The sequence below is a fragment of the Solanum dulcamara genome, chromosome 3, assembly GCF_947179165.1.
Source record: "Solanum dulcamara chromosome 3, daSolDulc1.2, whole genome shotgun sequence".
In the NCBI taxonomy this organism is placed as follows: domain Eukaryota; kingdom Viridiplantae; phylum Streptophyta; class Magnoliopsida; order Solanales; family Solanaceae; genus Solanum; species Solanum dulcamara.
The window spans coordinates 74790703-74817428 of record NC_077239.1 but is presented as its reverse complement, the minus strand read 5'-3'; the positions used below and the strand labels follow the sequence as shown (position 1 = coordinate 74817428).

At 35.9% G+C, this 26726-nt stretch overlaps 2 protein-coding genes across 2 annotated transcripts; one reads left to right on the top strand and one right to left on the bottom strand.

Annotated features, from left to right (window-relative positions):
• The first annotated feature begins 1140 nt into the window (after window positions 1-1140).
• LOC129881789 (probable metal-nicotianamine transporter YSL7) lies at window positions 1141-4496 on the top strand. The gene is made up of 2 exons (XM_055955899.1): window positions 1141-1207; window positions 2438-4496. The coding sequence occupies exon 2, from the start codon at window positions 2445-2447 to the stop codon at window positions 4407-4409; it is 1965 nt and encodes a 654-aa protein (XP_055811874.1). The 5' UTR covers window positions 1141-1207; window positions 2438-2444; the 3' UTR covers window positions 4410-4496.
• A 945-nt stretch (window positions 4497-5441) lies between these two features.
• Window positions 5442-25092, bottom strand: LOC129882926 (uncharacterized). The gene is made up of 27 exons (XM_055957429.1): window positions 24763-25092; window positions 24315-24534; window positions 24088-24212; window positions 17693-17815; window positions 17403-17549; window positions 16636-17288; window positions 16344-16465; window positions 16164-16255; window positions 14999-15221; window positions 14777-14840; window positions 12856-13004; window positions 12665-12735; window positions 12407-12580; window positions 12251-12322; window positions 10378-10479; window positions 10213-10302; window positions 9767-9842; window positions 9578-9674; window positions 9374-9443; window positions 9093-9272; window positions 8804-8926; window positions 8642-8725; window positions 8289-8473; window positions 8043-8181; window positions 7872-7931; window positions 7495-7599; window positions 5442-5867 (listed from the first exon to the last, which is right to left on the bottom strand). Exons 1-27 carry the CDS (start codon window positions 24850-24852, stop codon window positions 5754-5756), a joined length of 3750 nt encoding a protein of 1249 aa, XP_055813404.1. The 5' UTR covers window positions 24853-25092; the 3' UTR covers window positions 5442-5753.
• Window positions 25093-26726: the final 1634 nt, after the last annotated feature.

Below are 26726 nucleotides of genomic sequence, written 5' to 3'. Positions count from 1 at the left end.
ATACACAAACCCCCACGTTTATTATATATTGAAGAACTCAAAAGCTGTAACATTTTATTGAATTTGTTTAACATTTTTCTTCCTAATTTACTACATCTCGTGCTTCACTTATCTATGAAGGTAAATATAAGTTTTTCAAAATCCCCCATCATGATAGTTCCCCTTCCTATAGTTCACAACAATCTTCTAATTTTTCTACTTCTTGATTATTTTTTTACCCTTTGTTATCTTGAATTTAATAGATATCCTCATGTTGTTTTTTTGTTCAGTGAAAAGAAGATCTAGCAAGTAGAAGTTTTAATAACAATAGATAGTGTTATGTGTTCTATTTGTTGATAACAACACTTATTGGCAGAAATATTGATTGAAGAATTTTCAATATTTCTACTACTTATCAAGGTACCATTTATTCAATTTTACCTATTCATATATTTCTAAGGTCATTTGAATATGTCAGATCATTTCATTTAAAAAAAATTAAGCTTTCTCTGTTTGTATGTTCTAATTAAGTATAATTAATCAATGTAAGCTTCAAATGGTAAGAAATAATGGAGATGAGGATGATCAAGAAAGGGTGAGAAATTATGCAATGAATATGTCAATTTTAAAGTTATATATATATATATATATATATATATATATATATATATATATATATATATATATATATATATGAAGAGTTCTTACATTTTACAAATAAATAAAGATAATAAATAATAATTGTATCTATTATTTTTGTATTTATAATTTTGTCTATTGTTCAATTTTTTATCGGATGTCCCTTCGATCAACATTTCTTTAAATAAAAGAAGTGAGAAGAATTTTTATCAAAATGGATTACGAAAATACCCCTTTAACTCTTAATTTATTTTCTTGAAATCATTTAAAATATTTACCTTTTCATTTAATATTTGTTTTGGGATTCAATGAATTTTGACTATACAGTTGTATGGTGAATTAACACTCCTAATTGCAGCTTGATTACACCTTTAAATGTTTTAATTTTTTCAAGTACAGTATTATATCGTGCTTCACTTATCTACCAAGGTAAAGAAAAGTTTTTCAAAATCCCCCATCATAATAGTTTCCCTTCCTTTGTTATCTTGAATTTAATTGATTTCCTTATGTTCTTTTTGTTCAGTGAAAAGAAGATCTAGCAAGTATAAGTTTGATTGAAGACTTTTCAAGATTTTGTCTACTTATCAAGGTACCATTTATTCAATTTTACTTATTTATATTTACTAATTTATAAAAAGAGGAAAAGGATAAATAGATTAAATTAACACCATTGAAAAATGAGTGTAAAAATTAAAGTGAGAACATAACTCCTGTGCTTTTGAGTAAAATTTACTTATGTAATACCAATTTATGTATATACTTTGAATAACATTTACATTTTGAAATTGGATTGTGTATATGGATAACCAAACTTTGAAATCAAGTGAAAAACTATTAGGTGTGTCTTTCATTTGGTCATTGATTTATTCACGTGACTCTCTATTCTTTCCTTTTTTTAAAAAAAAAATTTGAATTTATTTTTAATACCTTATTACAAAAAAGTACAAATCTATCTATTTTTTATATAAAATCATGAAAATCTTATAAATGTTGTTTGAACTTTTTATTATTTATCAAAAGACTTTATAATAGATAAAATCGTCATTTACTATTTTTCTCAAATTAATAATTAATTATCTTTATAATATTTAAAATTAAAGAGTCTTAAAATATATGGTAAGAGAAAAATATAATATAAGAGATATATATTAGGAAAATTAATAATGAAAGAATCCTAAAATATATGGTAAGAAAAAAAATATTTGAGAAAAATATAAGATAAGATGTATTAGAAAAATTAATAATGAAGGAATCCTAAAATATAATATAAGAGGTATATTAGGAAAATTAATAATGAAAGAATCCTAAAATATACTATAAGAGGTATATTAGGAAAATTAATAATGAAAGAATCTTAAAAGATATGGTAAGAAAAAAAGATATTTGAGAAAAATATAAGATAAAATTGTATTAGGAAAATTAATAAGGAATCCTAAAATATAATATTGACACTTTTAAACCATAGGAGAGTTATGGTTCTTCTCCAAAATCTTAAAATTCTTTGTATCTATTGATATTTCTTGTGAGTATTGTCTTTTCTCTCTCCTTTATGATATATATTATCGTTTGAATTTTTCCCTCTATATCTTGTTGTGAATTTTTTTGTAATTATACATGTAATTATGTCTATTTATTTGTCAATCTTTTTTGGTTACTATCCATCCATTTCAACTGTACTTCTTTGAGTTCTTCCTTTTAATATTATTATATGATTTAAAAAGTTTGTACTAATTGATATGGATATATATACATGTCCAGAAACTAAATTCAAACGTAACATTTCACTTTCTTTGTTTTGTATGTTCTATGTATAATATAGGCTTCAAATGGTGAGAAATGGAGATCAAAAAAGGGAAGGCGCGCAAAGGGAATCAACAGAGAATGCATTCAAGGACGAATATGTGCCCCCGTGGGAGAAACAAATAACATTGAGGGCAATGGTGACCGGATTGATCCTAAGTATCGTCTTCAACTTCATCGTTTGTAAACTCAATCTCACAACAGGTGTTATACCTTCTCTCAATGTGGCAGCTGGACTCTTAGGGTTCGCGGGGGTTAGATCATGGACAGTTGTTATTGACAAGTTTGGCAAGTTGAAACAGCCTTTTACTAGGCAGGAGAATACTGTTATACAGACGTGTGTCGTTGCTTCTTCTGGCATTGCTTTTAGCAGTGGAACAGCAAGTTATATGTTGGGAATGAGTCCATTTATAGCATCTCAAGCAGATGCAGGAAATACTCCGAATAATACTAAGAAGCTTGCTGTTAGTTGGATGTTTCCTTATCTTTTTGTTGTTAGCTTTGCTGGTCTATTTTCAATTGTAGCACTAAGAAAGATGATGATAATGAAGTACAAGTTGACATATCCAAGTGGAACTGCAACTGCATATCTTATCAATTGTTTTCACACTCCGAAAGGAGCTAAGCTCGCGAAGAAACAAGTTGGTTCATTGTTCAAATCGTTTGGATTCAGCTTTATATTTGGGGCTGTTCAGTGGATATTTGCACGGGATGAAGGGTGTGGATTTGGTAGCTTGCATACATTTGGTTCCCAAGCATATGAAAAAAAGTTCTATTTTGATTTCTCGTCAACGTATGTTGGAGTTGGTATGCTTTGCCCCTACATGGTGAACATATCATTGCTAATTGGTGCTATAGTATCATGGGGTATAATGTGGCCAATGATTGAAGCAAAGCAAGGGGATTGGTACTCTGCTCAGTTATCCGCGACAAGTCTTCATGGTATCCAAGGATACAGAGTATTTATTGCAATTGCCATGATGCTTGGTGATGGTATTTTCCATTTTGCCTACATGTTGGTGGTCACAATCTTAAGTTTCACAAAGAGGAAGAGTCCTCAGAAAGAAGAAGAAGACGATGATGACAATAAGATACAAAACGACTACTTCTTGAAAGATCAGATTCCCAACTGGGCAGCTATTGGAGGATACGCTTGTATTGTAGTCGTATCTATCATTGTGGTACCCATTATCTTCTGCTCACTCAAATGGTATCACGTTTTGGTTGCCTATTTATTTGCTCCTATTTTGGCCTTCTGCAATTCTTATGGAGCCGGCCTCACTGATTGGTCCCTTGCATCAAATTACGGAAAAATTGCAATCCTTACATTTAGTTATTGGGTTGGTTTGGAGAATGGTGGTGTGATTGCTGGACTTGCTTCATGTGGTTTGATGATGAGCATAGTAGACACAGCTGCTGGTTTGATGGGAGATTTCAAGACTGGTTACTTAACCCTTGCATCCCCGCGTTCCATGTTCTTTAGCCAACTTATTGGAACTGCCATGGGTTGTGTCATAACCCCTCTAGTCTTCTGGATTTTCAACACTGCCTATCCGTTAGGTGATCCAAAAGGTTCATACCCTGCACCATATGCTCTCATGTATCGTGGAATCGCCCTACTTGGTGTCGAAGGTTTTGGAAGTCTACCCAAACATTGCCTCAACCTCTCTATTTGGTTCTTTCTAATTGCTATTCTCATCAACCTAGTGACTCAGTTGCTGAAGAAATTTGAGACCAAGTATGGAATTTATCGATTCATTCCGAGTCCAATGTGCATGGCCATACCATTTTACCTTGGAGGGTACTTTGCCATTGACATGTGTCTAGGGTCATTGATCCTATTCGGTTGGCAAATGTATAACAAGCAAAAGGCAAAAGATTTTGGACCTGCAGTGGCTTCCGGTTTAATATGTGGTGACTCCTTGTGGGGAATTCCAGCATCTGTTCTTGCTCTAGCTAGTGTGAAAGCTCCATTTTGCATGAAATCTTAGTCACATAATGCTGATGGAAAATTAAGTAGTTGGAACTACCCTATGGTCAATATGCTTTCATGTGAATTCAAGTCATTTAATTGGGAAAAGTGCACTTTTTTCTCTTGAAATGCAAGTATTACATGGCAAAAAGGAATAATATGCTTCTTCCTATCCTTATTCTGCATCATTTACAAGTTAAAGCAAATGCAATTTAGCTTGATTGTTAGCGAAAAGTGCATTTTATACTGCACATATAGTTATTGTGTCAAGATAGGTAGAGCCGTAGAGGTAAATGCCATAATTTGAGCGTTACTTCTCTAGGATGTAGTCTGGAAACCGTGGTGTCCGAGCCAACTTTTGCATAACTCTGCACACCATCACCTAGTGGTTTACCACAACTGAAATTTGAATATGAGAGCTCATGATGCTCAACCCACTTTATTAACCACTAAGCCATACCTACTCATCTTTAACCTCTTTTTCACCGTTTTTTTCATGAAGTAACGTTATCTGCTAGCTTCCAATGGACTCTCTCTGTAGATGGACAACTTATGATTTTGTTTCCTTTTACATCATATGACTAGCAAAATGGTGCACGCTCTTAGATAGCGTTTTCCTTTCATCAGTTAGCTAATACTAATCAATCAATTGCATTGCAGACATTACAAACCAAAATGGTTTAGATTCATGTGTTCATCAAATATTGAGTTTCATATGGCTAGATATTTGGTTATATATACGATCTGACTCGTAGATACATTTTTCATTAATCTGGTAGAGGTAGTTTTCGAAAGACCTTGAGGCTAACAAAAGAAAAACGTATACTTGACATGTTATTAATCCCAAACTTGACTTCGTGAACAAGGTCATCCAACTTCAGGTAAATTTACTTGCGTGTGTTAACAACAATAGGTAAATTTACTGTTGTGCAAGGGATTGAGGTGGTGCCCGTGCTCAACGAAGTCAAAATACTATCCAATGATAACCTAAAAAGATTCAATAGAACAAGGCCTTCTCCATCAAAAGAAATCAAACTACACAAAACTCAAATATAGAAGAAGAATATGAGATAATGCTTGAATATGAGATGATGCTTTTCTTAAATTACTCAACTCATATGTACAGAGAAAGAGACCTACAAATGAGAAAATTGGGTGAGACGAGATTTGAGGGACTTAAAAGGACTTGCAATTGAAGAAACTCCTATCAACTAAGTATGATACACAAGGGGGTCAGGGCCAAGGCCAATTGGACTTTGGGGAACCTGGAATGGATTATCCACGCATGCCGGTCATGCTGCTATCTCAGGTTGCAGAACAGGAAAATTAATGAACCAATGCTTGCTATATAGCTATATCTCCTCTACATGAAGTAACTGAGGGATGTTTTCTTTCTTGATCCACCTTCTCCATATAAATCATTCCACTGGAGAAGCTCATTCATATTTGAAGATTCCGATGATACACTGGCACATACCTGCATGTGTTCACACACAAAGAAAGTCATAAATGTATGCAAAGCACACGATACCAAACTATTCTCCACAGCAAAGAAAGATGATAAAGCTAGGAAACCATACAAGGGCTCTAAAGAGTAGTAGTACTTCCCTTTTTTACGCACAGTAACAAGTAGTAGTGATTTCATTTTGCATAAATTGGTACAAAACCATCAAGCTTCCTGGTATGTTAAATTGACAAAAGTTGATAAGAATATGCTATCAACATCCAACATCACCTATGCAGCAAGGTATTTCTCAGAAGAAGAACATGATATTTTGATTGAGATTATCAAATTAGCTGCTATTATGGAGGTATCAAGTGTGACGGTCATTTGATCGCATTATCTTAACTTTTCTTCTTCATTACAGATAAGGGTCTTCTGGAGCGTGCAAGCATAATAACAAGGATAAGACGAGATGAGTGTAGGTTTATGCAAGGAGACCCTCTAGAATTGACCAAAACGAGGCACCAGAATAATATTAGTTGCTTAAAGAATGACACTTGAGCTCACAAGTCCAAGTACCAAAGTTCCTCGGATCCCCAACATGGCTTTACCCAATGGACATCCTCTTAATCACTCTTATCCACACTATTAGCGGGCATTGCACTGTTACAAAGATGGTGATGCTGTATAAGGGCCAAAGCAATTAGCTGATAAAACTAGGACGCAAGGTATATAACCAGGCTATATACCATTAAAAACCCACTATTGTAAAAGAGAAGAGTATTGGAATTTATCTCTATATTTTGCTTGTCAGATTAAGGGCCAGACAGTGCAGGTACAAGGTCCCTATACTAACGGCTGACTAGGAGATGCTAGCGTAATAAAGAATCTTTAGACTTGCAACCCAGGAAAGAAGCCACAAGAAAGAGAGAATTATCTCAGTTGGAGGAGCTATTGATCTTTCAAGATGAATTCAGGCTACCTCATTGAAACCACAAAAATATTGTGGTGGACTCTAGTGCAATCACATGAACCGAATTCTGTTTTAACTACTTCACCAGTAGCATGTAATAAGACGTGAGAGCCAACAACATTCACCCAGTGAATATGATTTACCCTTAATTTTATGACGACAGCTCCCAAACCCCAAATCTGTATCTCCCACCAATAAATATATACTCCCTCCAGCCCATTTTATGTGGCATTGTCTGACTTTGCACGGTGTTTAAGAAAAAAAGGAAGATTTTTCAAACTTGTGGTCTAAAACAATCCTTTGATATTTGTGTGGTTGTAAATCCTTTCATTAAGGGTAAAGAGGAATTTTAAAGTTACAATATTTCTAATTATAGTAAGGTGACATTCTTTTTGGGACGTACTAAAAAGGAAAGGGTGTCACATAAAATGGACAGAGGGAGTAAATAAAATAAAACTAATCACTTGAGTACATATCTATAAACTAATCACTTGAGTACATCTCTATCTGGCAGTGACGATCTGCAACAGGTTGACATTCGAAAGGATCCATGAGAAAGTCCCAAAGTCAACTTGGCAGTAAATAAAGCTACCAACCTTTCTCCTGAACCCCAAGTAAATTTCGCAAAGAAAATAGAATGCAACACATAAAAATCAGCTTAACAAACCGCAGTATGTGCTATTGTACCTGCTCATGTGCATGCTTAAAATCATCCATGTTAAGAGGACGAATGTCTGCACTACTATGCAATGCCGGTGTTGGCCTTTTCTCTGCAATTGCCAATGTTTTCTCCTGAAATCATGCCCCAAAAGTAAAAAAAAAAAGAAACATAATCAATAGATTAGAAGATTAAAGTGTAAAGACACCTCGCAGATGATGATGACTCAATAACTTCAAACATCATGAAATGAAACAAACATCATGAAGCATAACTAAACGACTTCCAAACAAAATTAGCGATAGTTGTATTTTTTGTATGTCATGGGTCCATGTCACCAATTCAACCAAAGGTTGAAAGGTTACAGAATTATAAGGAACAACAAGACTGAACTCAGTCGACTGACCTTCTTCTCCTTCTCCAAAATTTCTCTAATAGGGCAATGCGCAGCGCTCACACATAAATTCTGTTATAGGAAATTCAAAGTGGCAATAAGTATGATATAAAACATGGAATATAAATGCACTTATTTTGAGGGAAGGATTACAAAAACTAATGCATTAATATTGATCCAGACCTTCAAATCACTCCCTGAATACCCTTCCGTCATATTAGCAATAGCTTCTACATCCACATTTGGGGCTAATTCTTCCTTCGCCAATATAACTCCCAATATTTTCTCCCTATTTGAAGAATCTGGCAAGTTTACCATTAACCTGCATCAAAGGTACACTTACGGCATCATTACCCATAAATCACTAAGACATCATGATCAATCAATCAGTTACATAAATCACAAGGAAATAATTTAATTTAAGTTTACCTCCGAGGAAGCCTCCTAATAACTGCTTCATCAAGGTCGAAGGGTCTATTTGTTGCAGCAAGTACAAGAACTCGTTCCTTGTCTTTCGTACGCAAACCATCCCAATTAACCATGAATTCATTCTTCATTTTCCGCATAGCTTCATGCTCTCCAGGATTTTCTCGTCTTCCCAACATACTGTCCACCTAGTAGACATGAAGAAGTGGAGGGAAAAGAAAAATATAAACAAGAATGACATAAAGAAGAAAACTTAATTACTTTGTAGGGATGTGAATGGGAAAGTCAAACTGTCATCTATTTAGGAAACAAATTTGGTGCAGTGATGGATGAATTGCGCAGAAAATGTCACCAACCTCGTCAACGAAAACAACACTAGGAGCTATTTTACTAGCTAACGTGAAGACTGCTTTGACATACTTCTCCCCTTCACCGAACCACTGCCAAGAAAAAGTTGTCAACCATTTTAAGGAGGACAAGTCAGAAAAGAAATGGCAGAAACCACATATCAGTAGTACCTTGGATGTAATGCTTGACATTGATATGTTGATAAAGTTTGCACCAGCCTCAGTAGCAACAGCTTTTGCAAGCATTGTTTTACCGGTACCTGGAGGTCCAAAGAGCAATATTCCCTTGCAAGGCTGCAGATAGCATCTTATTCAGAAACATAACTGTATACTTGATGACCAAGGTTTAATAACCTAAACCTCACAAAACCAAACCAAAAAAGAAAAAAGAAAAAAGAAAACACACAGATGGGGAAATGAAGATGCCAATGGACTTCAACATAAAGCAAACTCCTTTTACCTTGGTCAGCTGTCCTTTACAAAACAATTCTGGCCGCTGAAGAGGCAGCATCACCAGTTCTTTTAGAGTATCCTTGACAGTTTCCAAGGCCCCAATGTCATTAAAAGTAACACCAATATCACTAGGCGGAATTACGTCCCCAAGTAGTTTCTTCTCGAACTCATTTTCAGTAACCACATCCTGAAAATCAAGCATCCATCTCAATTCAGGCAATTCAGAACGAGAAGCACCTTCAAAATAAGTAAATTTGCACAGTTGAGAAAAAAAATTAGAGCCTTCACCTTGAGGGATTTCTTTAAACTCTTGGTTTCACCCTGAATGCCTTGAAACATATTGAGCCCATAAGCAATGCTGCGAATAAAAAGACATTTCAGTGACATGTAAACTAACCGAAAAGAACCTTCGGCCCAAGACAATTGAACCAAGAGAACATTTATTCTACATGTTACAACATTATGGACTAGAGAATGAAAATTAAATTTGACCTTTCGCTGGAGATAACTAGCTTCGGCTCTTTCATAGAAGACTCAGATTCATGCATAAAGTGATGACTCAAAGCCCAGCCGATTATCTTTTCAACACCTTGACAACCACATCAATAAACATGACAGACTATTATGATTAATTAAAGGATTTCAAATCTAGAAGGCCTAAAACTACGAGAAATTACTTACTTTCATTTGTCAGTGCTTGATCTTTTATGCATAGAGTTTCAAGGTCATCGCAATTAATTCTGATTCGATTCAAAACCTGAAATCAATCATACAGTTAGAACATCTCAACAAATCAATTCATTGAGGATACAATTTCTTGTAAACATTATTCTTATGCTTTACAGCTTTAGCTCCACGAGTGGTCGAACAAAATTAACTGCCTCTTCACACAAGGGATGCACTGATGAGAAGGTGGTTTTAGCCTTTCAGGTGAATCCAGGACAAGACAGTAAGAAAATGAAAATCGAAGTGCTAAAGAAATGTCCATGGTGTTGCTATGTAAGTAATTAGAATTTCACAGAAGACAGAATATTTCATATAGTCCTACATAATCCACAACTGGAGAACATAGAAGGGATCTAAAATAAAAGTTTTTTTTCTCCTTAGAATATCTATATAGCACTCACATTGCGAATGCTTGCTATGTTTGACTGAGATTTCATAGTTTCCATATCCCGATCTAATTTTTGCTTCCAGTCGGATAATAAGGTTTCGTCCTGCCACAAGACCTATATTAAATGCTTGCATCAAAATTAATACAGTTGGCAGTCTAAACATAAACTGAAAGTTACCTGAGGGATCTGTATGGTAACTTTGTTGGGAAACAGTCGCGTGAGCTGCTTCATTGTCTTGGGGGTTTCTTTGCTTCTATCATGCAACCTACCAAAATTATCCTGGAAAGAAATGACATTGAATGCAGTAAATATCAACCATTTTACAGGTGCATGTACTTCTCGAATGCAATTAGACGTTTACCTAGAAACTTCAAGGAGACACGAATAATAACAATAACTTGTAGAGAAAATATTATTAGCAACGACGACTCCTCCAACCATCCCCCAAAACAATTGATTTTTCACTTTATTGTAAAGAAATTCAATTTCTTTGTTCATATATTTGCCATGCAAGCTTATAATTATTAGTCTTGAACTAAACAATTGATATTTCACTTTATTGTAAAGAAATTCAATTTCTTTGTTCATATATTTGCCATTCAAGCTTATAATTATTAGTCTTGAACTAAACTATATATATGTATTTTTTTCTCCCTTCGCGTTTTTTTCCGTGAAAACTCATGCTTTATTTGCGCTAAATTCCCCTACTGACCTTAAGAGCTTTTTTGTGCTTCTTGCTTTTGATAACACTGGGTGGTAGTAGCTTTGGTGATTGAAAGATAAAGATATATGAGTAAGAGTAGAAAGGTATGTCTGGTATAAGATAGGTAAGAACAGAAATATTTGTGCCGTATAAGAAGAAAGAATAAGGATATGGATCAAATGGGTGTCAGGTGGGTTGGTAAGGTCTGTACTGATTACAAAAACCCAATCTATTCCTGCCCATACCCAACCAAATCCACAAATTTGATATCACTATGCCTGAGAATTTCATATAATGTAGGAAAGAGTTTTGAGTTGTATGCTCAACCATGAAAATGTGTGAGAGTAATACTTTTAGGAACTTAATGTCAGCCATAGGGAAATAAAAAGGGCAGCCCGGTGCACTAAAGCTCCCGCTATGCGCGGGGTCCGGGGAAGGGCCTGACCACAAGGGTCTATTGTACGCAGCCTTGCCTTGCATTTCTGCCAGAGGCTGTTTCCAAGGCTTGAACCCGTGACCTCCTGGTCAATAGAAGATAAATTTGAATTTTGTGACTTGTCACAAAAATACTTTCAAATAAATATACGAAACCATTTGCTAGTGTAGACACGTCATATATATGTATCCACATATGTGTGTTAAAACTTCTTTTTGATGGCAATTGGTGTGTGGAGTACTTGAAAGACAGAGACACGGATGGGTAAAAGTAGTTTGGGTAATTGAGAAATGTGATAAATGGATAGGAATCGGTCCCGAGGGCTTTGGTCTAGTGGTAAGATCGTGCAATGGGTGATATGTAATTAGGTGCATGTTATGGGATCGATCTCAGCCGCAGACAAAAGTCTGGTATTTAAGTGGAGAGTAGAGCGGTAGGCCCATTATTACCGAGTTTCGAGCCATGCGCTAGCTGGCCTTTGGGATTTCACGGTTATCAAAAATATATATGTATTAGAGTAGAGAAGAATGTATTGTATAAGAACAAAGTATGAGGAATGGGTTTTTGTAGGTTAAAGCTGACACCCATATTTTTAAAACCCAATTGACACCCAATCCTTTGACAACTCCTACACCTCAGCATATTGAGGAAAAAGAGTCTATTTTGCTTTGTATGCTCTTCAATTATGCAATTCGTAAATGACCAAATGTAAAGGCTTGGAGACTCCGTAGTGTCAGTCATGGGTAATAACAAAATAAAGAAAATACATATTAGGCAATTAGCAAATTGACAACCTCCCCTAAGACGTGCAGTTATAGTACCTTACATCCTCGTAGTTCTTAGGTACAACAATGACAACAAGAAATGGCAAATCAAAAACAAAAGGAAAAGGAAGAGAAAGCATTGCATACTGGGAAGGCAAGGTCAAGCAATGCTGTTTGGTTACTTCCAAATTTTGTAAATAGCAAGCCACCAGGATGCGACTGTAAAAGATAAAGTAAGGCTATCAGCATCACAAGTCAAATTTTTATCACGAAGGAATGCAAAATAACTATGCCTTTGCATACTTTCTCCTTTCGGCTGTCCGACTGGGCATGGGAAGCTATAGCAACAACATTCTCTGGCAAATGCTCAAGCTTAATCTTGAAAGCAGCATAGGCCTCAGGATTACCCACCATAGACTTCTCGATGTCTTTGATGAACAGAACTAGAGGGCTACTTTTACTTTCTTTTGAAGCAACCTACATAGGTAAAAAATATAAATAAACTAACCCCGCTGGGCTCAAAAATGGCATAGTATCATGGAGAGGAATATTAGGAAATACCTCAAAGAGTTCACTGATAGCAAGTTTATCAATTTCATCAGTGCTTGAGCTATCAAGACGGAGTAAGTCAGCTGTGGAAAAGAAAAGATCAGGTCACCAAAAAGGCATGCTCTGTTATTCGATATAGCTGAGACAGGCAACCAAAATAAACAATGGAACTTTCTGATATAAACGAGGCAGCACAGAAATACCAGAACAAAAGAACCCATGATCTTCATCGCACAAACCACCAAGATCATTACCATCTGGAATTGATCTATCAAATCTGACACCAATTTTAGAGGACCCATTTCCCTCAAATGCAAGAACCACTCTGCCCCTGTAACCATATGTTGGACCCCTGCAAAATCATGCATGTTCAGTGATTTTTAAAATAAAGGAGTGACTGACTGACATATCTCAATAGAAACAGCATTTTGTGCACACAAAAATAACAAGAAAATTAACTAAACAAGAAGTCAATCCTGAAGTGCTTATTTTTTTAAAGGTGTTTGGCCAAACTTGAGTGTAAATAAGTGTTTCTGGGGAGTAGCACAAGTTTTCCAGAAGCTAAAAAGATAGTTTTTCCCCAAAAGTATTTTTTTGAAAAGCTCTTTTGAGAAGAATACACTTAGAGCCCGTTTGGATAGGCTTAAAAAAAGTAACTTTTATGTATAAAGTGCTTTTAGAACTTTGAAGTGCTGAAAGTTATTTTTATAAATAAGCAGTTGAGTGTTTGGATAAAAGTGCTTATGATGTGAATTTTAGGGTTAAAAGAATAAAAAAAGGTAGTTTGAGAATTTAGTTAAAATATAAAGGATATAAAAGTAATTTCCATGGTCAAAGAAAATGACTTTAAGCACTTTGGAAAAAAAAGTTAGAAATCCTAACTTTTCATTTCTGACTGACTTTAAGAACTTTATGGCTTAAAGTCAGCATTAGGCAAACACGTCCAAAAGCTAAAAAGGGGCTTTAAGTTGGTTTTAACCAACTTAAAGCCAATCCAAACGGGCTCTTAGAATCACTTTTAAAAAGCTTGGCCGAACACTAACTGTTTCTCAAAAGTGATTTTTAAATTTATTTGACGAACACAAACTGCTTCTCACCAAAAGTACTTTTTGAAAAGCACTTTTCAAAACAAGCTGATTTTAGAAGCTTGGCCAAACATGCTATAACTTAAGTTACTAAACAAGTCAATCCACACCCAATGACAAATAGCAAAGGTATAGCTCTCATTCTAAAGGACTACTGGATAATACTAGAGACTGAAATCTAAATAGTGAACCTTCGAACATTGAAGTAAAATGGTTACTTTATTATCATTCTCTCGTCATACAAAAGTTAACACTGTCCTCTTTAGAACTGGTAATACATTGATCACAAGAATAAGTAGCCTTCGTAGGAAAGTAACACAATTGATCAACATTAGTAACAAAAGAGAATAATAATCAATTCGTAATTTAAACCACATATAAACATAACCACAATGGAATCTCTATCCATGAACATCTACTATGCCAGAATATCTAGGCAAAACTTATGTTGGGCCCGGATCTTTTGGAAGCTTTCGGATCTAGTAAGATGATAACAGGGAAGTGCATTAGGAGTTATTATTAAATATTTTCTACAACAAGTGGACTTTTTGACAAAAAGTTGGCCCATTCAAGAAAAACGGTTCCATGAAACTTTTGAAGTTATTACAGATTCTACATGGTAGTAACTTCAGAGAGTGGACTATAGGAGATCTTTTATATGCATATAAGACCACTTAATTCATTCAACTAAAAAGAGTATTAGCGCTATTAAACAACCACTAACTCAATTACAAAATTGACTAATATTCCAACTGATTCGTAAAAAAGATCCATATCATGAATTCAAGTAAACAGCCATTGTAAAACACTAAGCGACTTAGCAAGCAACTTATATGGAGACATGCAAATTGTATTTGTCTAAGTTCGTTACAAGTATCAAATAATACTCGGGCAGATTATAGAAGTCAACAATTCCATTCATATATGAGGATTTTAGCTAGAAGTCAGACTTAAACAGCAAGTGTTCAGAACTGATTCAAAATGCATCATCAATAACACTGGAGTCTGGAAATGAATTAACAGAACTTATTGCAGTTACCTTAAAGGTGCTTGCAATGGAGAAAAGCCTGATGTTAAAGATCCAACATACTTCACTCTATCACCTGTCAAAATGACAGGTTTAGCATCAAACACAAAACTGCCACCTCAAAAGGATATTTTCTAACCCGAAATATATATAATGAAGTGATGCTTCCTATCTTTATCAGAGAGAGAGGAAGAGAAAATCTAAACGAGTTCTCACTATTAAAGCAACGATTACCTTTCTTGAAAGTGTAGGTTTTTGACGACGCAGTTGATGCCTCCTGCTTGGGCTGAGCATGAGAACTTAAAATTGAACCACCAGTTATATCAGCCTCAACACTTGAAGCTGGCTTCTTATTAAGATGCAGTGCTGCCGCTTGCGCAGCACGTTTAGCAAATACACTAGCTCTCTCTGGTTTTGAACTTACTTTGACAGGCTCGACATCTTTGGCAATTGAACCCTACATAATATTAATGAAAAAGCAAATGAATTGCAGGATAATGAAAATTCAATCACATTAACCTGTTCTTACACCAATAATAACAGAAATATTCAGAGTGCCCATCCCTCCCATTTCACTTAACACTGCACAATAACTCTCAGGTGGGTAGCTGTTAAGTTGATAAAATACTCTTCAAAAAGTCTGACCACCATCCATATGATTATTGGAAAAATTTTGCAAAACTTTAGATTGCATTACCCTGAGCCAGCCGTCAAGCACTTCCCCATGTACTTCTAATCTGGCTTGCAGTGGGTAGTGTGGATGTTCAGCGTTGATTTACAGGAGCATACTAACAAAATCCTTAAAGAACTAAGGAAAATTGTTGATTTACACGAGCAAAGTTGCAGCCAAAGTTTCTGTCCCATTCTCTAATTCCCCATTGAAATGACCCTATTGTGCTCGAGGTCGAGGCTCAAACCAAAATGCTTTCCTTTCTTTCCCCCCCTTACCCAAAGCTGCTATTTCCTGATTTTCAAGCCATTTTACATATATTATGTCAGTAAATCTAGATGAAATGGACCTTAATACATGTAGTAGTTGATCTCCTAATGGTTGTACTAGAAAATAGAAACATTTGGCTGTTATGCAAAGGAGCTCATGGTCTATAATAATTTCAAATAGAAGTTTTCTTTTTTCAACCCCAATAAACAAACTTTCCTATTTCCATTTATTACTATGAAAAGAATTGGAAAACCAGAAATGGCCTGTGATCCAAACAGTCTTAGCTTGCTCCATATTTATCGTATAGCTTTCAACGACATTTCCACTTTTCATGAAATGAGGTGGTATGAAATAAGATAAACCAATACAAAGGGGCATCTTGGGTGTTCCAAGTGGTAAAAAAGTATCAGCCCCTCAATGAGGAGTAGACACATATGATCAAAGTAAGAAGACACTTACACCAGGCAGCAAGAGAGAATCAACTATCAGTAGCTTAGCACCAAAGTATTTAGCAAGTGCTTTGGCCAATGTCTCCTGATAAATTTCTGAACCTGTGAGCAGTAAGTCAAAATGTGATTTTTAGGGCAGGATTGCACTCAACAAAACTAGATAAAGTGATTTCAATGGGGCGGTAGTTACCTGCTGGACCTGACAGCAAGATCCTAGGGCACACTGTGGGGAGATCTGATGTATATTTTGCAAACTCGTTACACTTCATGTGTATATAAGTGGAAGCAATCAGAACATTCTTTGTGTTTTCACTGTCAGAGAAAAAAAGTACAGAAATCAATGAAACAAATTTCAGAAATACACGAGTGCCAACTTCAACTTGGACAAACTTAATGTTGCAGCGAGAAGTAATGGAGACAGAAATGAAAGCACTATCAACGAGAAAATTGGGGGGGGGGGGGGGATAAAGATAAATATTTACCATAAATAATATGGAAAATTGTCAAATGTGACATCAATAGTGTTGAAATCAACTACTCCTTGCTGTAAGGCATTTTTAAATGTTTGGCGCCTAGTTAAAGCAGAAGTTGGAGGATCAAAATCCTTGAATAGTTCTCGGAAATTCCTTTGCTCCTCGAAAATTTTGGAAATGCTACCACTCAAATCAAACTCAGAAGCAGAAGATCCAGCAAGCACTTGAAGGAGAGGTCGCACCTTACCAATCTCTGCATCAACTGAATCTAGTGCAACATTATCAAGATTCAAGTTACCATTTTCAACGCCAGGAGATATTACATCATTCTTTTCATCCACCAAAACACCAGGTTCATCATTACCATCAGAAGCATCCTTCATATCAGTATCTAAATCATCTTTCTCTGTCAGACCATTGGCAGCGGGTAGTATTGGCACCTCTGAACCTTGTTTTACATCCTTACCATTTTGAGATGATGGTGGAAGAAGGGACAAGTCTTTCCGAAGATTTGACAAAGATGCCAGGGTCGATGCAACTGCTACAGTGGAGGGATCCCCGGACCTTGCCTCAAGATGCAGTCCCTTGATTGATCCACTATGAGCTTCCAATATGCTAACAGGATGAGCCAAACTTGTAGCAGATAAGTCGTTATCAAAGATCTAAAATATAAGTCAAGGAAATGCTGGTAATTCTAGTTCTACCATCCAAAATGGATTTCACATTTTTTACACGTGTATGACTATGAACTCTCAAAGACAATGAATTAAGGATACGTAAGCATGTTGACCAGACGATGAGCCAAAAACAACCTCATCACCTCCTTTGAGAGGAACAGTAGAATTCTTTGGGTAGACCTTGCCATTGACTTGCACATCGCCTTTTTTCCCCGTAATTTCAAGAAGAGTAATGGATACCCCTTTCTAGTCATAAAGGAAACACAAACAGAATGAATAATGTGGTTTTTTTACTACAAGTGGAAACAAAGGAAAACAATGTTAAACGATGAAGAAACACTACTTTTGAGCCAGGATAAAATAGTGTCTTAAGAAAAACTCAGGTTTACCTCTGTCTCAGTGTGCTTGAGATTGCATAAAGTTTTACTAACAGTTGAATCTCCTATCCACAAGTCACTGCCACGACCTTGACCTACAGTGCACGTTGGATGATGCATGACAAAATGAGGATTCTGCAAAAGCAAGTAGAGGCTAATTAGTGTTTAGGTGGTTTAATTTCAGAAGAAAACCCATTAACAAGTTAGTATCTGGGATGTTGTTGATATAAGGTATGGTAAATATGTAAAGTGAGCCTGCCTACTTTTAAAAGTGAAAAGAGCTTGATATTATGTGAAACTGTTTTGAGTATATTCAAATTTAAAAGTATAAAGAAACTTTCTAATTTTTAACTTCCATAAGGCTAAGGTTGAAAGACGGCCAATTGAGTGGCCAGCGCCAAACCTCGTCTGCTCAACACACTAAAAATAGAATTGTCTCTCAAACTTCCATATCAAAAGAAGAACTATAACCAGACTTAAGTGATTGAATCAGACCAAAGCAGTCTGGAGACATTATAAGCTGCACCTTTTTGTAAAGTCTAACTCAACTTTCAACATGTTTCCAACACCAACCCTATCACGTCTATATCTTATATATTTTAAGATATTTTAATAATGTAGTGTTCTTGCTAGCTTGGGTGCCTTGACTACTTCCACAAGGTACCCGTTACCTTCCACTAGTCCAGGTATTGAGTACCTCCGTCCACCAAGTTTGGGATAGATGGGAATAAATCACCTAGTGTTTTTGCCATGGCTGAAATTTGAGCTTGAGACCTCATGCCTCTTAACTCACTTCATCAACCACTACACACAATTGGGTGAAAATAATTGTGGTACAAAGCCAACTTGCACCTCAGTACTTATCTCACCTGCCTGGGCACTCATGTTGGTTTGTTGGACAACATTGAGACACTACCTCACACAATCTTATGCTTTTCCAGAAGTTCCCTTCCAGCACACTACACAAACTTCCACAAAAGCGAAATGGATTCTTTGCATAATGAGACCTTTCAGAATGTCAAATCCATCCTTCTTTGAACAAGATTTTAATTAAATTCATCAAAAAGAAAAAGAAAAAAGAACCTAACAAAATCAAAAAGAATACCTTTAATCAACAATGAATATCAAGACTTTGCAACTATATTTAGAAATTTAAAATCCCCATACCAGACTAGGCATCCACATCTACTCTTTTTTATACAACTTTCCAGAAAACAACAAGTAGTAAGATCCCTATACCAGTCTTTCCAATCATTTTCAGATTTTTCCTAAAAGTTATGCACCAGGTACCCTGATTATTGTAGTCTGCTGATGTTGCATCTGATTGAGTGGCCAGTATGTATATATCTAGCCACACTTCCAACCGAACTGGCCAGGCAAAATATCTTTAATGTCATCTAACCTTTCCCGATTTCAAACTATGATGGAAAAGTTAAAACTCATTTCAAAGAGTCCATACTAATGGCAGTGGTTCGTGCATTCTACCACCTTCTTCTCAACTTATTCCACTCTTCACATTGGTGAAAAGAAAGCTACAGTGAAGCCATCCGGACCAGGCACGTTATCTCCCAAGCAACTTCCCAGAGCTTGAGAGCTTGAAAGTAAGATCTCTTTGCTAAAAAGTTTCTCCAAATCTTCCCTATAGTTTATTGTTTGTGTGTCTGAAAAGTAACTTCGTTCAACATTGGTCCCCAAATCTTCCCTCTCCTTACAGAGGTCGCAATAATACTTGGGAGTGCATTCCTAATATCTTCTTGTTCTAATACCTCCCTTCCATCAATAATAACACACTTCACAAAATTATCTCATCTATGAGTAATGAGTGTTAGTCATCCCAAAGAAGAACAACATTTCACTATCACCTGTTATAACCATTTAATGAGTGGATTCTACCTCATTTATCTCTTGAGCCACACACTACACATCACTTTGAATGGTTTCTCTTGTAATCTCCTCATTGCCACTTAGGTCTTCCCTTTCATCCTTTTAATCCAGTAACTTCAATGCCCATAATAGGTTTGAAATCTTAATCTCCATGATCCCAAAAGCCTCTTCCTTCCATTTCTCCAATCATTCCTCCGTGACTTCACCTCTCTCACCAATACATTGCAGTCATCCCAAAATGGAGTAGCTACCACATCAAGATTTCACGTTCTCGTTAAAATTCTGATGTTCTACCTACATATTCCAGATCTGAAGAAGACTAGAACCTTGTGCATGACTCTATTAACAGATGGAAACAGACATAGTCTCTGTAAGCGTCTATTCTTTAAAAAAGAGATATGACGGTTGTTTTGGTCAAGTATGGCTCTTCTATTTGAATATTTGGAGTATATGAATCTAGACAGATAGTTGTGAAACCGTAGCTCCCCTTCTTATACTTCTGCAGTACCTTCATGGTACTAGTTAAGGATATACATTTACTTCATCAACCAAAAGTAAGAAAAAAGATTGGTCTGAAATGCCTCGGTAAATCCTTCTGGATGAAAATGAGAAAGTTTTCCTCCTATTTTGTGGAGATCAGAAAATGATATAATATTGACTCTCCCCATTTCTCCATGTGAATTTTGCCTAAGTAGCTCAGACTCTTCATTTTCAGTGTCACATCCATGTCGGCACGACATGGGTGTGGGTGTGGGATCTGTACCGGATTTGGTCAACTGATTTTGTATACTTTTACCAAAATCAACGGAGAAGTTCGGGACAGGTACGATGATTTTTGCAATAATATAAAACCTGAAATTGAAGAAAATGGAGTACCATGTATAGAGAAATTTCTATGCCATTCTGTTTCCTTATATCACCTTCTGAAATTCTCCTCTTTATCAATATTTTTTTCCTCATAATACCTTGAAAGTTCTCCACTTAGAGCCTATTTGGATTGGCTTTTCATTTTTGACTTCTAAGCCAAAAGCCATAAGTTAGAAATTCTAACTTATAGCTTTTGGGTTTTTCTTATTTTTTTTAAATTGGTAGCGTTGTATTCCTCAGCATTAAGGATATGCTGGAGACCTTCAAAATAAGGCAAACCGAGAGTAGGAGGAAGCTATTTACAGAGATCCTAACAAATCTACTCGTTCTAGTTCATCTATTTCTATCTTTTTACACCAATAATAAAAAGATACAATACAATTCCATTTAACTTTATGAATGGAATTAGACCTATCTTCAAAGCTTCTGCTATTTCTCTCTTTCCATACATTCCACCATATGCAGTGTGGGATGATTTTCCACCATCTATTATGGCTCTTGCTCCCTCCTCTTCTTATCCAACAACTCAACAGATCTACAATGTGCTCAGGCATGGTCCATCTTGTATTAGTGAGGGTAAGAAATAAGGCCCATAATTGTGGTCTGTGCAGTGAATTTACAATGCAAAAAGTGGTGATTGTTTGTCTCTTCTGTTTTGCCACAAAGTTGGCATCTTGAGACTATAATGCGCCTCTTTCTCTTCAAAACCTCCTGTGTTAGGCAAGCTTTTTTTATTATCAACCAGGTAAAACATTTTACTTTAGTTGGAGCTATGTTTTTCCAGACATTATTCCACAAAAATTGTTGTCTCCTGTCTTGATGTGCATTACTTATCTCATAAGCCCTCTTAACAGAGAATTTTCCATCATTTTCGTGCTTCCATCTCATAGAATCTGAATTTGAGGTAGTGCCTGAGAAGTCCTCTAGTAGAAGAAGCATGTTGGCCACCCAGTCCACCTCCCAATCATTCAATAATCTTCAGAAAGATTCCATCCATGATCAGTCCAACATTCTTTGACAGTTGCTTCAGGGTTGCCGCATTTGATGAATAAGCCTGGAAAGGTATCCTTCGAGTTCTAATTGTTCCAAGCATCTACCCAAAACTTTATTTTTCTCCCATCTTGGATTGGCTTTTCATTTTTGACTTCTAAGCCAAAAGCCATAAGTTAGAAATTCTAACTTATAGCTTTTGGGTTTTTCTTATTTTTTTTAAATTGGTAGCGTTGTATTCCTCAGCATTAAGGATATGCTGGAGACCTTCAAAATAAGGCAAACCGAGAGTAGGAGGAAGCTATTTACAGAGATCCTAACAAATCTACTCGTTCTAGTTCATCTATTTCTATCTTTTTACACCAATAATAAAAAGATACAATACAATTCCATTTAACTTTATGAATGGAATTAGACCTATCTTCAAAGCTTCTGCTATTTCTCTCTTTCCATACATTCCACCATATGCAGTGTGGGATGATTTTCCACCATCTATTATGGCTCTTGCTCCCTCCTCTTCTTATCCAACAACTCAACAGATCTACAATGTGCTCAGGCATGGTCCATCTTGTATTAGTGAGGGTAAGAAATAAGGCCCATAATTGTGGTCTGTGCAGTGAATTTACAATGCAAAAAGTGGTGATTGTTTGTCTCTTCTGTTTTGCCACAAAGTTGGCATCTTGAGACTATAATGCGCCTCTTTCTCTTCAAAACCTCCTGTGTTAGGCAAGCTTTTTTTATTATCAACCAGGTAAAACATTTTACTTTAGTTGGAGCTATGTTTTTCCAGACATTATTCCACAAAAATTGTTGTCTCCTGTCTTGATGTGCATTACTTATCTCATAAGCCCTCTTAACAGAGAATTTTCCATCATTTTCGTGCTTCCATCTCATAGAATCTGAATTTGAGGTAGTGCCTGAGAAGTCCTCTAGTAGAAGAAGCATGTTGGCCACCCAGTCCACCTCCCAATCATTCAATAATCTTCAGAAAGATTCCATCCATGATCAGTCCAACATTCTTTGACAGTTGCTTCAGGGTTGCCGCATTTGATGAATAAGCCTGGAAAGGTATCCTTCGAGTTCTAATTGTTCCAAGCATCTACCCAAAACTTTATTTTTCTCCCATCTCCCAATTTTATAGTTATGTTCTCTTCTATCTTTGGCCAAAGGTCTCTGATTGTTCTCCATACCCCACTTCCATATGGCATAGAACTAGTATTGCTACACCATGGGTTGTTCTCACCATATTTAGCTTTGATGATCTCCTTCAATAGAGTCTGATCTTCTTCACTGTATCTCCAAAGCCATTTCATGTGGAGGCTATCATTCTGTCTCCTCAGATTTTGGATGCCTAATCCTCCCAAGTACCTATTTTTCAATGTTACTTCCCATTTCACCAACTTATATCCTTTGTTCTCCTTACATTCATGCCAAAGAAAATCCGTTCTGAGTTTGACCAGTTTCTTCACAACCTTCATTTTAGCTTAAAACTAAATGTTTATAAGCACTTTTTAACTTACCCAAACACTCCAAAAGTGCTTAAAAGCTATTTTAGCTTTAAAACACTTAAAATAAGCCAACATAAAACTTTATTTTCAGATATTTGAATTAATTTTACCCAAAACCCTACACCCATATCCGTACCCCTGAATCTCCAAATTAAGATCATGAAGGATCCGACCTCTAGATCCATGCTTGTATCAGATACCCGCACACCGGTCCAAGCAACTTAGAATTTTGCACCAATGCAAGTTGATAGTGTTGAATTCCTGTCTTCCACATATCTAAAGAATGATATGCCCTCATTACTACCCAAGAATGCCATCTCCAACATAATTCATACTGTTTCTGCCAAATCTCCCTCTTCATTGATCAGCAGGCCATGTATGCAGTCACTGTAATCCTTGAGAAACCACAAAATTTCTTTGACACGTTTGAAAGTAAATCTCAAAAGAATGTGTCTGTGGAAGCACCTTATACTTTCGAGCATCCTTTTGTCCCATTTTATTAACACTGCTGACATCTATTTACCTAGAAAGTCCTGTCCACGAATCTATTTTTCCATAACAATGATTTCAATTTAAAAAAAATTCCCCATAACGATTACATTTGCAGATCAAAAAAAGAAAGGTTTCCCCATAACGATGATATTATAGTATTTGATACATCTTCGGTCTTTGGTCTTCGCAGACTTGCCAAAGGTCCCCCTTCTACGTGGCTTTCACTACTACTCATTTCAAGAGATCATTTACACTCCTCGCGTTCAACGTCATAATGTTCCTCTACCTGTTAGAAAATCACTTTAGCCTATTACCCCCTCCCCTGGCTCCCCCTTTTCTACACTTGTCCACATTACTTCAGAAGATTAATCTTCTGAACTCATTCCCTCCACTCAAATTCAGATTTTACCACATCCATAAATTTTTTAAGGTTGCTCTAACAAAAGAAACTTTACTCACTTGTTACCCGTGGCAGTGAGCTAGTTAATGGGTTACTATTTTTGGTGCCAAATCATCAGCATTCCATCTTATTCATCTCAAAATTCTTCTGGATTCTTTACTACTTTACCCAGTTACAAGAGTAGAAGATAATCATACTGAAAGCTTAAGAAGCAAAACCCACCTGCAAGAGTCAAAGATATACATACAGAAAGCTTAAGAACCCACCTGAGAGCACTGCGAAAGAAGTTTACCCCATGCAGCACCAACATTAGATTTCAGCTGCCGCTTCTTTCCCCGGTTCAATGAAGACCCATTTGACTTGGATTTCTCCACATCAATCGCAGAATCACCTAAACCCCATCACACAGAAGTTCAAGAATCCAACCATAAACATCAAAAAGATCAGAATTTTGATAAATTCGAAGCACATGCAAAGAAAAAAAAAATCATACCTAAAGTCATCGGTGATACCAAAGGCTCGTTTGCCCCTTCAGTTTCCATCGATTTCTGTGGCGCAGCAGCAGCGGCATCATCCGATGATTTCAAGACACTGGCACCAGCAAGATCAGCTGATCGAACCTCTTGCTCAGCAGATTCCGGCCCTGAATCATTTACCCCACCCTGGGATTTCTCCCCAAGGGTATCATTAGTCGATGACAATGCTTCCACCGCCTACAAGGCGGATCAAGTTACAAACAAAATTCGAAAAACTCAAGAAACCCCAAACGAAAAAAAATCCAAGATTTAGAGTCAAGTTAAATTACATACAAAATTCGAACAACCCCAAATCTTTCTTGCATGTTTTAACATGGATTCAAATGGAAAGAAGTGGATTTGAACGACCCCAAAAATCTGAATTGATAATCAGATAAGAAAAAAAACAAAACAAAGAAAACAAACCTTAGAGCGCTTGCCATTGTTTTGAAGAGAAGATGAGGGAGAAGAAAGCGAGCGCTTTGAGGAAGAAGAACTTCTTCTGGTCTCAACCATGTTTTCCCTTCTTGATCTCTTCTTTACTTCTTCTACAGATCCAAAAAATTAGAGAAGAATGAAGCAAAAACCGATTTGGTTTGTGTGTGGGAGAAAAAAATGGGGAAAAGGTGAAATGATTGCGTGAATATCAGTTATCGAGCTCCGTCTGTTGCTGTATTTATATGCAGCTGAAGTTTTAAAATGGCAACTGGCAAGGACCAGCTAGCACCAAGTAGAAACTTCATTTGGAAATAAGGCCTCTCCAGTGAGAAAATGATCAAAATAGGGGTTGGACTATTTAGTGTAGTGTTTGGGTTAACGTAGTTTAAACAATTTATAAACTGAAAATAGATTATAAGCTAAAATAACTTGGAGTAGAATTTCATTATTATTGAAAAAGTAAGTCTATTATTAAAGAATTTGTGATGGAGTTTCAATTTGAATTGGTTCATAATCTTCTATCACATTTTGATTTACAAGCACCAACTTAATTTTCAAGTTCTGATTGATATATATTTAGAGCATATGATCCAATTTTTCTTGTGTGTGTAGCAGTAGAAAAATCAATGTTGAATCAGATCAAAAATTACATGTTTGAGTAAGAGAGTGGGTGATTAATCATGTGAAGTTTGGAGACCTTCGATAGAGAACAGATGGCAATTGTTTGTTCATTGATATGTTTAAACGAAATGATGAAAGTGGTCACATATTAAATATATTTAAAGACGTTTTTTTGTTCATACGGATAATTGAAGGATGTAATTTAGACTGTGAGTATAGTTTAATAATGTTTTTGACCAAAAGCTTAATAAATACCTTTGCATTTTGTATCCTTAACAGTTGTAGTTTTTAAAAAATTTGCACTTTTATCATATATATTTTTAATGATTTACATTCTAACCTTTTTATTTTCTTGCAAAATGTAAAAGGAGTTATTTCTTTTGTTACTTATGAGGATAAGCTAGTAAAAAGAGAATTAGAGAGGTTAAAGTTTTAATAAAAAAGAATTATGATTGGGCATCAAAAATATATGCCCATGTCGTTATTGAATGAATAGAAACTACATAAACTCACATTTTCAATAAGTCACACAAATAATGTCATGGTACACTAAACCTATAAAAAATATCTCAATGCGAATTGAATTCTTTAATGGTATTGCTTCTTCGATAGACCAATTGAACTCAACCAATCATATAATTTCTGATAGAGGTCTTGGATCTATTTCTTCAGAAAGAACCAATTATACATATCACTCAAGTCCTATGAAATATTCATTTGATATTCTGTCACGATCCAATTCCTCAGGTTATGATGGCACCTACTATAACCCACCAGTAGGTAAGCCAATTTGTAAATCCGGAACTTCAAGTAATGGGCTTGAGGGCAAAAACTAAACTAGAGTGGCAAATTATAAAAAAAAATAATAAGCAGAATAAATAAGCGAAAGTAAACCAAAACATGATATAAACGACTTAAGATCCCTCCTAAAACTTGGAAGTCACAAGTATAGAGTTTCTATAAAATAAAAAATGAGTACAAATCCCGAAAGTGGACCAAAAATATATATACAACAACTGGCTAGTCTCAAAAGGCAAAAAATGAGTCATACATACTAAAAGAGACAGAAATGATCCAAAAAGTCAAGTACTCACCCTAGTCTCCGAAGCTAACTGCAACAGGCTTGATCTATCCACGGCTGTAGCTGATGCTCAGTCCTGTATCACAAAAGTAGATGCAGAGTGTAGTATGAGTACCAAGATAGCAAGTACCCAGTAGGCATCATAGGTCGACTGAGCAGAATAGGCAAAAACAATATGAAAAAGAGGGACAAGTCTAAATAGGAATCAACATAAGCATCTAAAGTGTAAAGAGTACTATCTACGAGAACT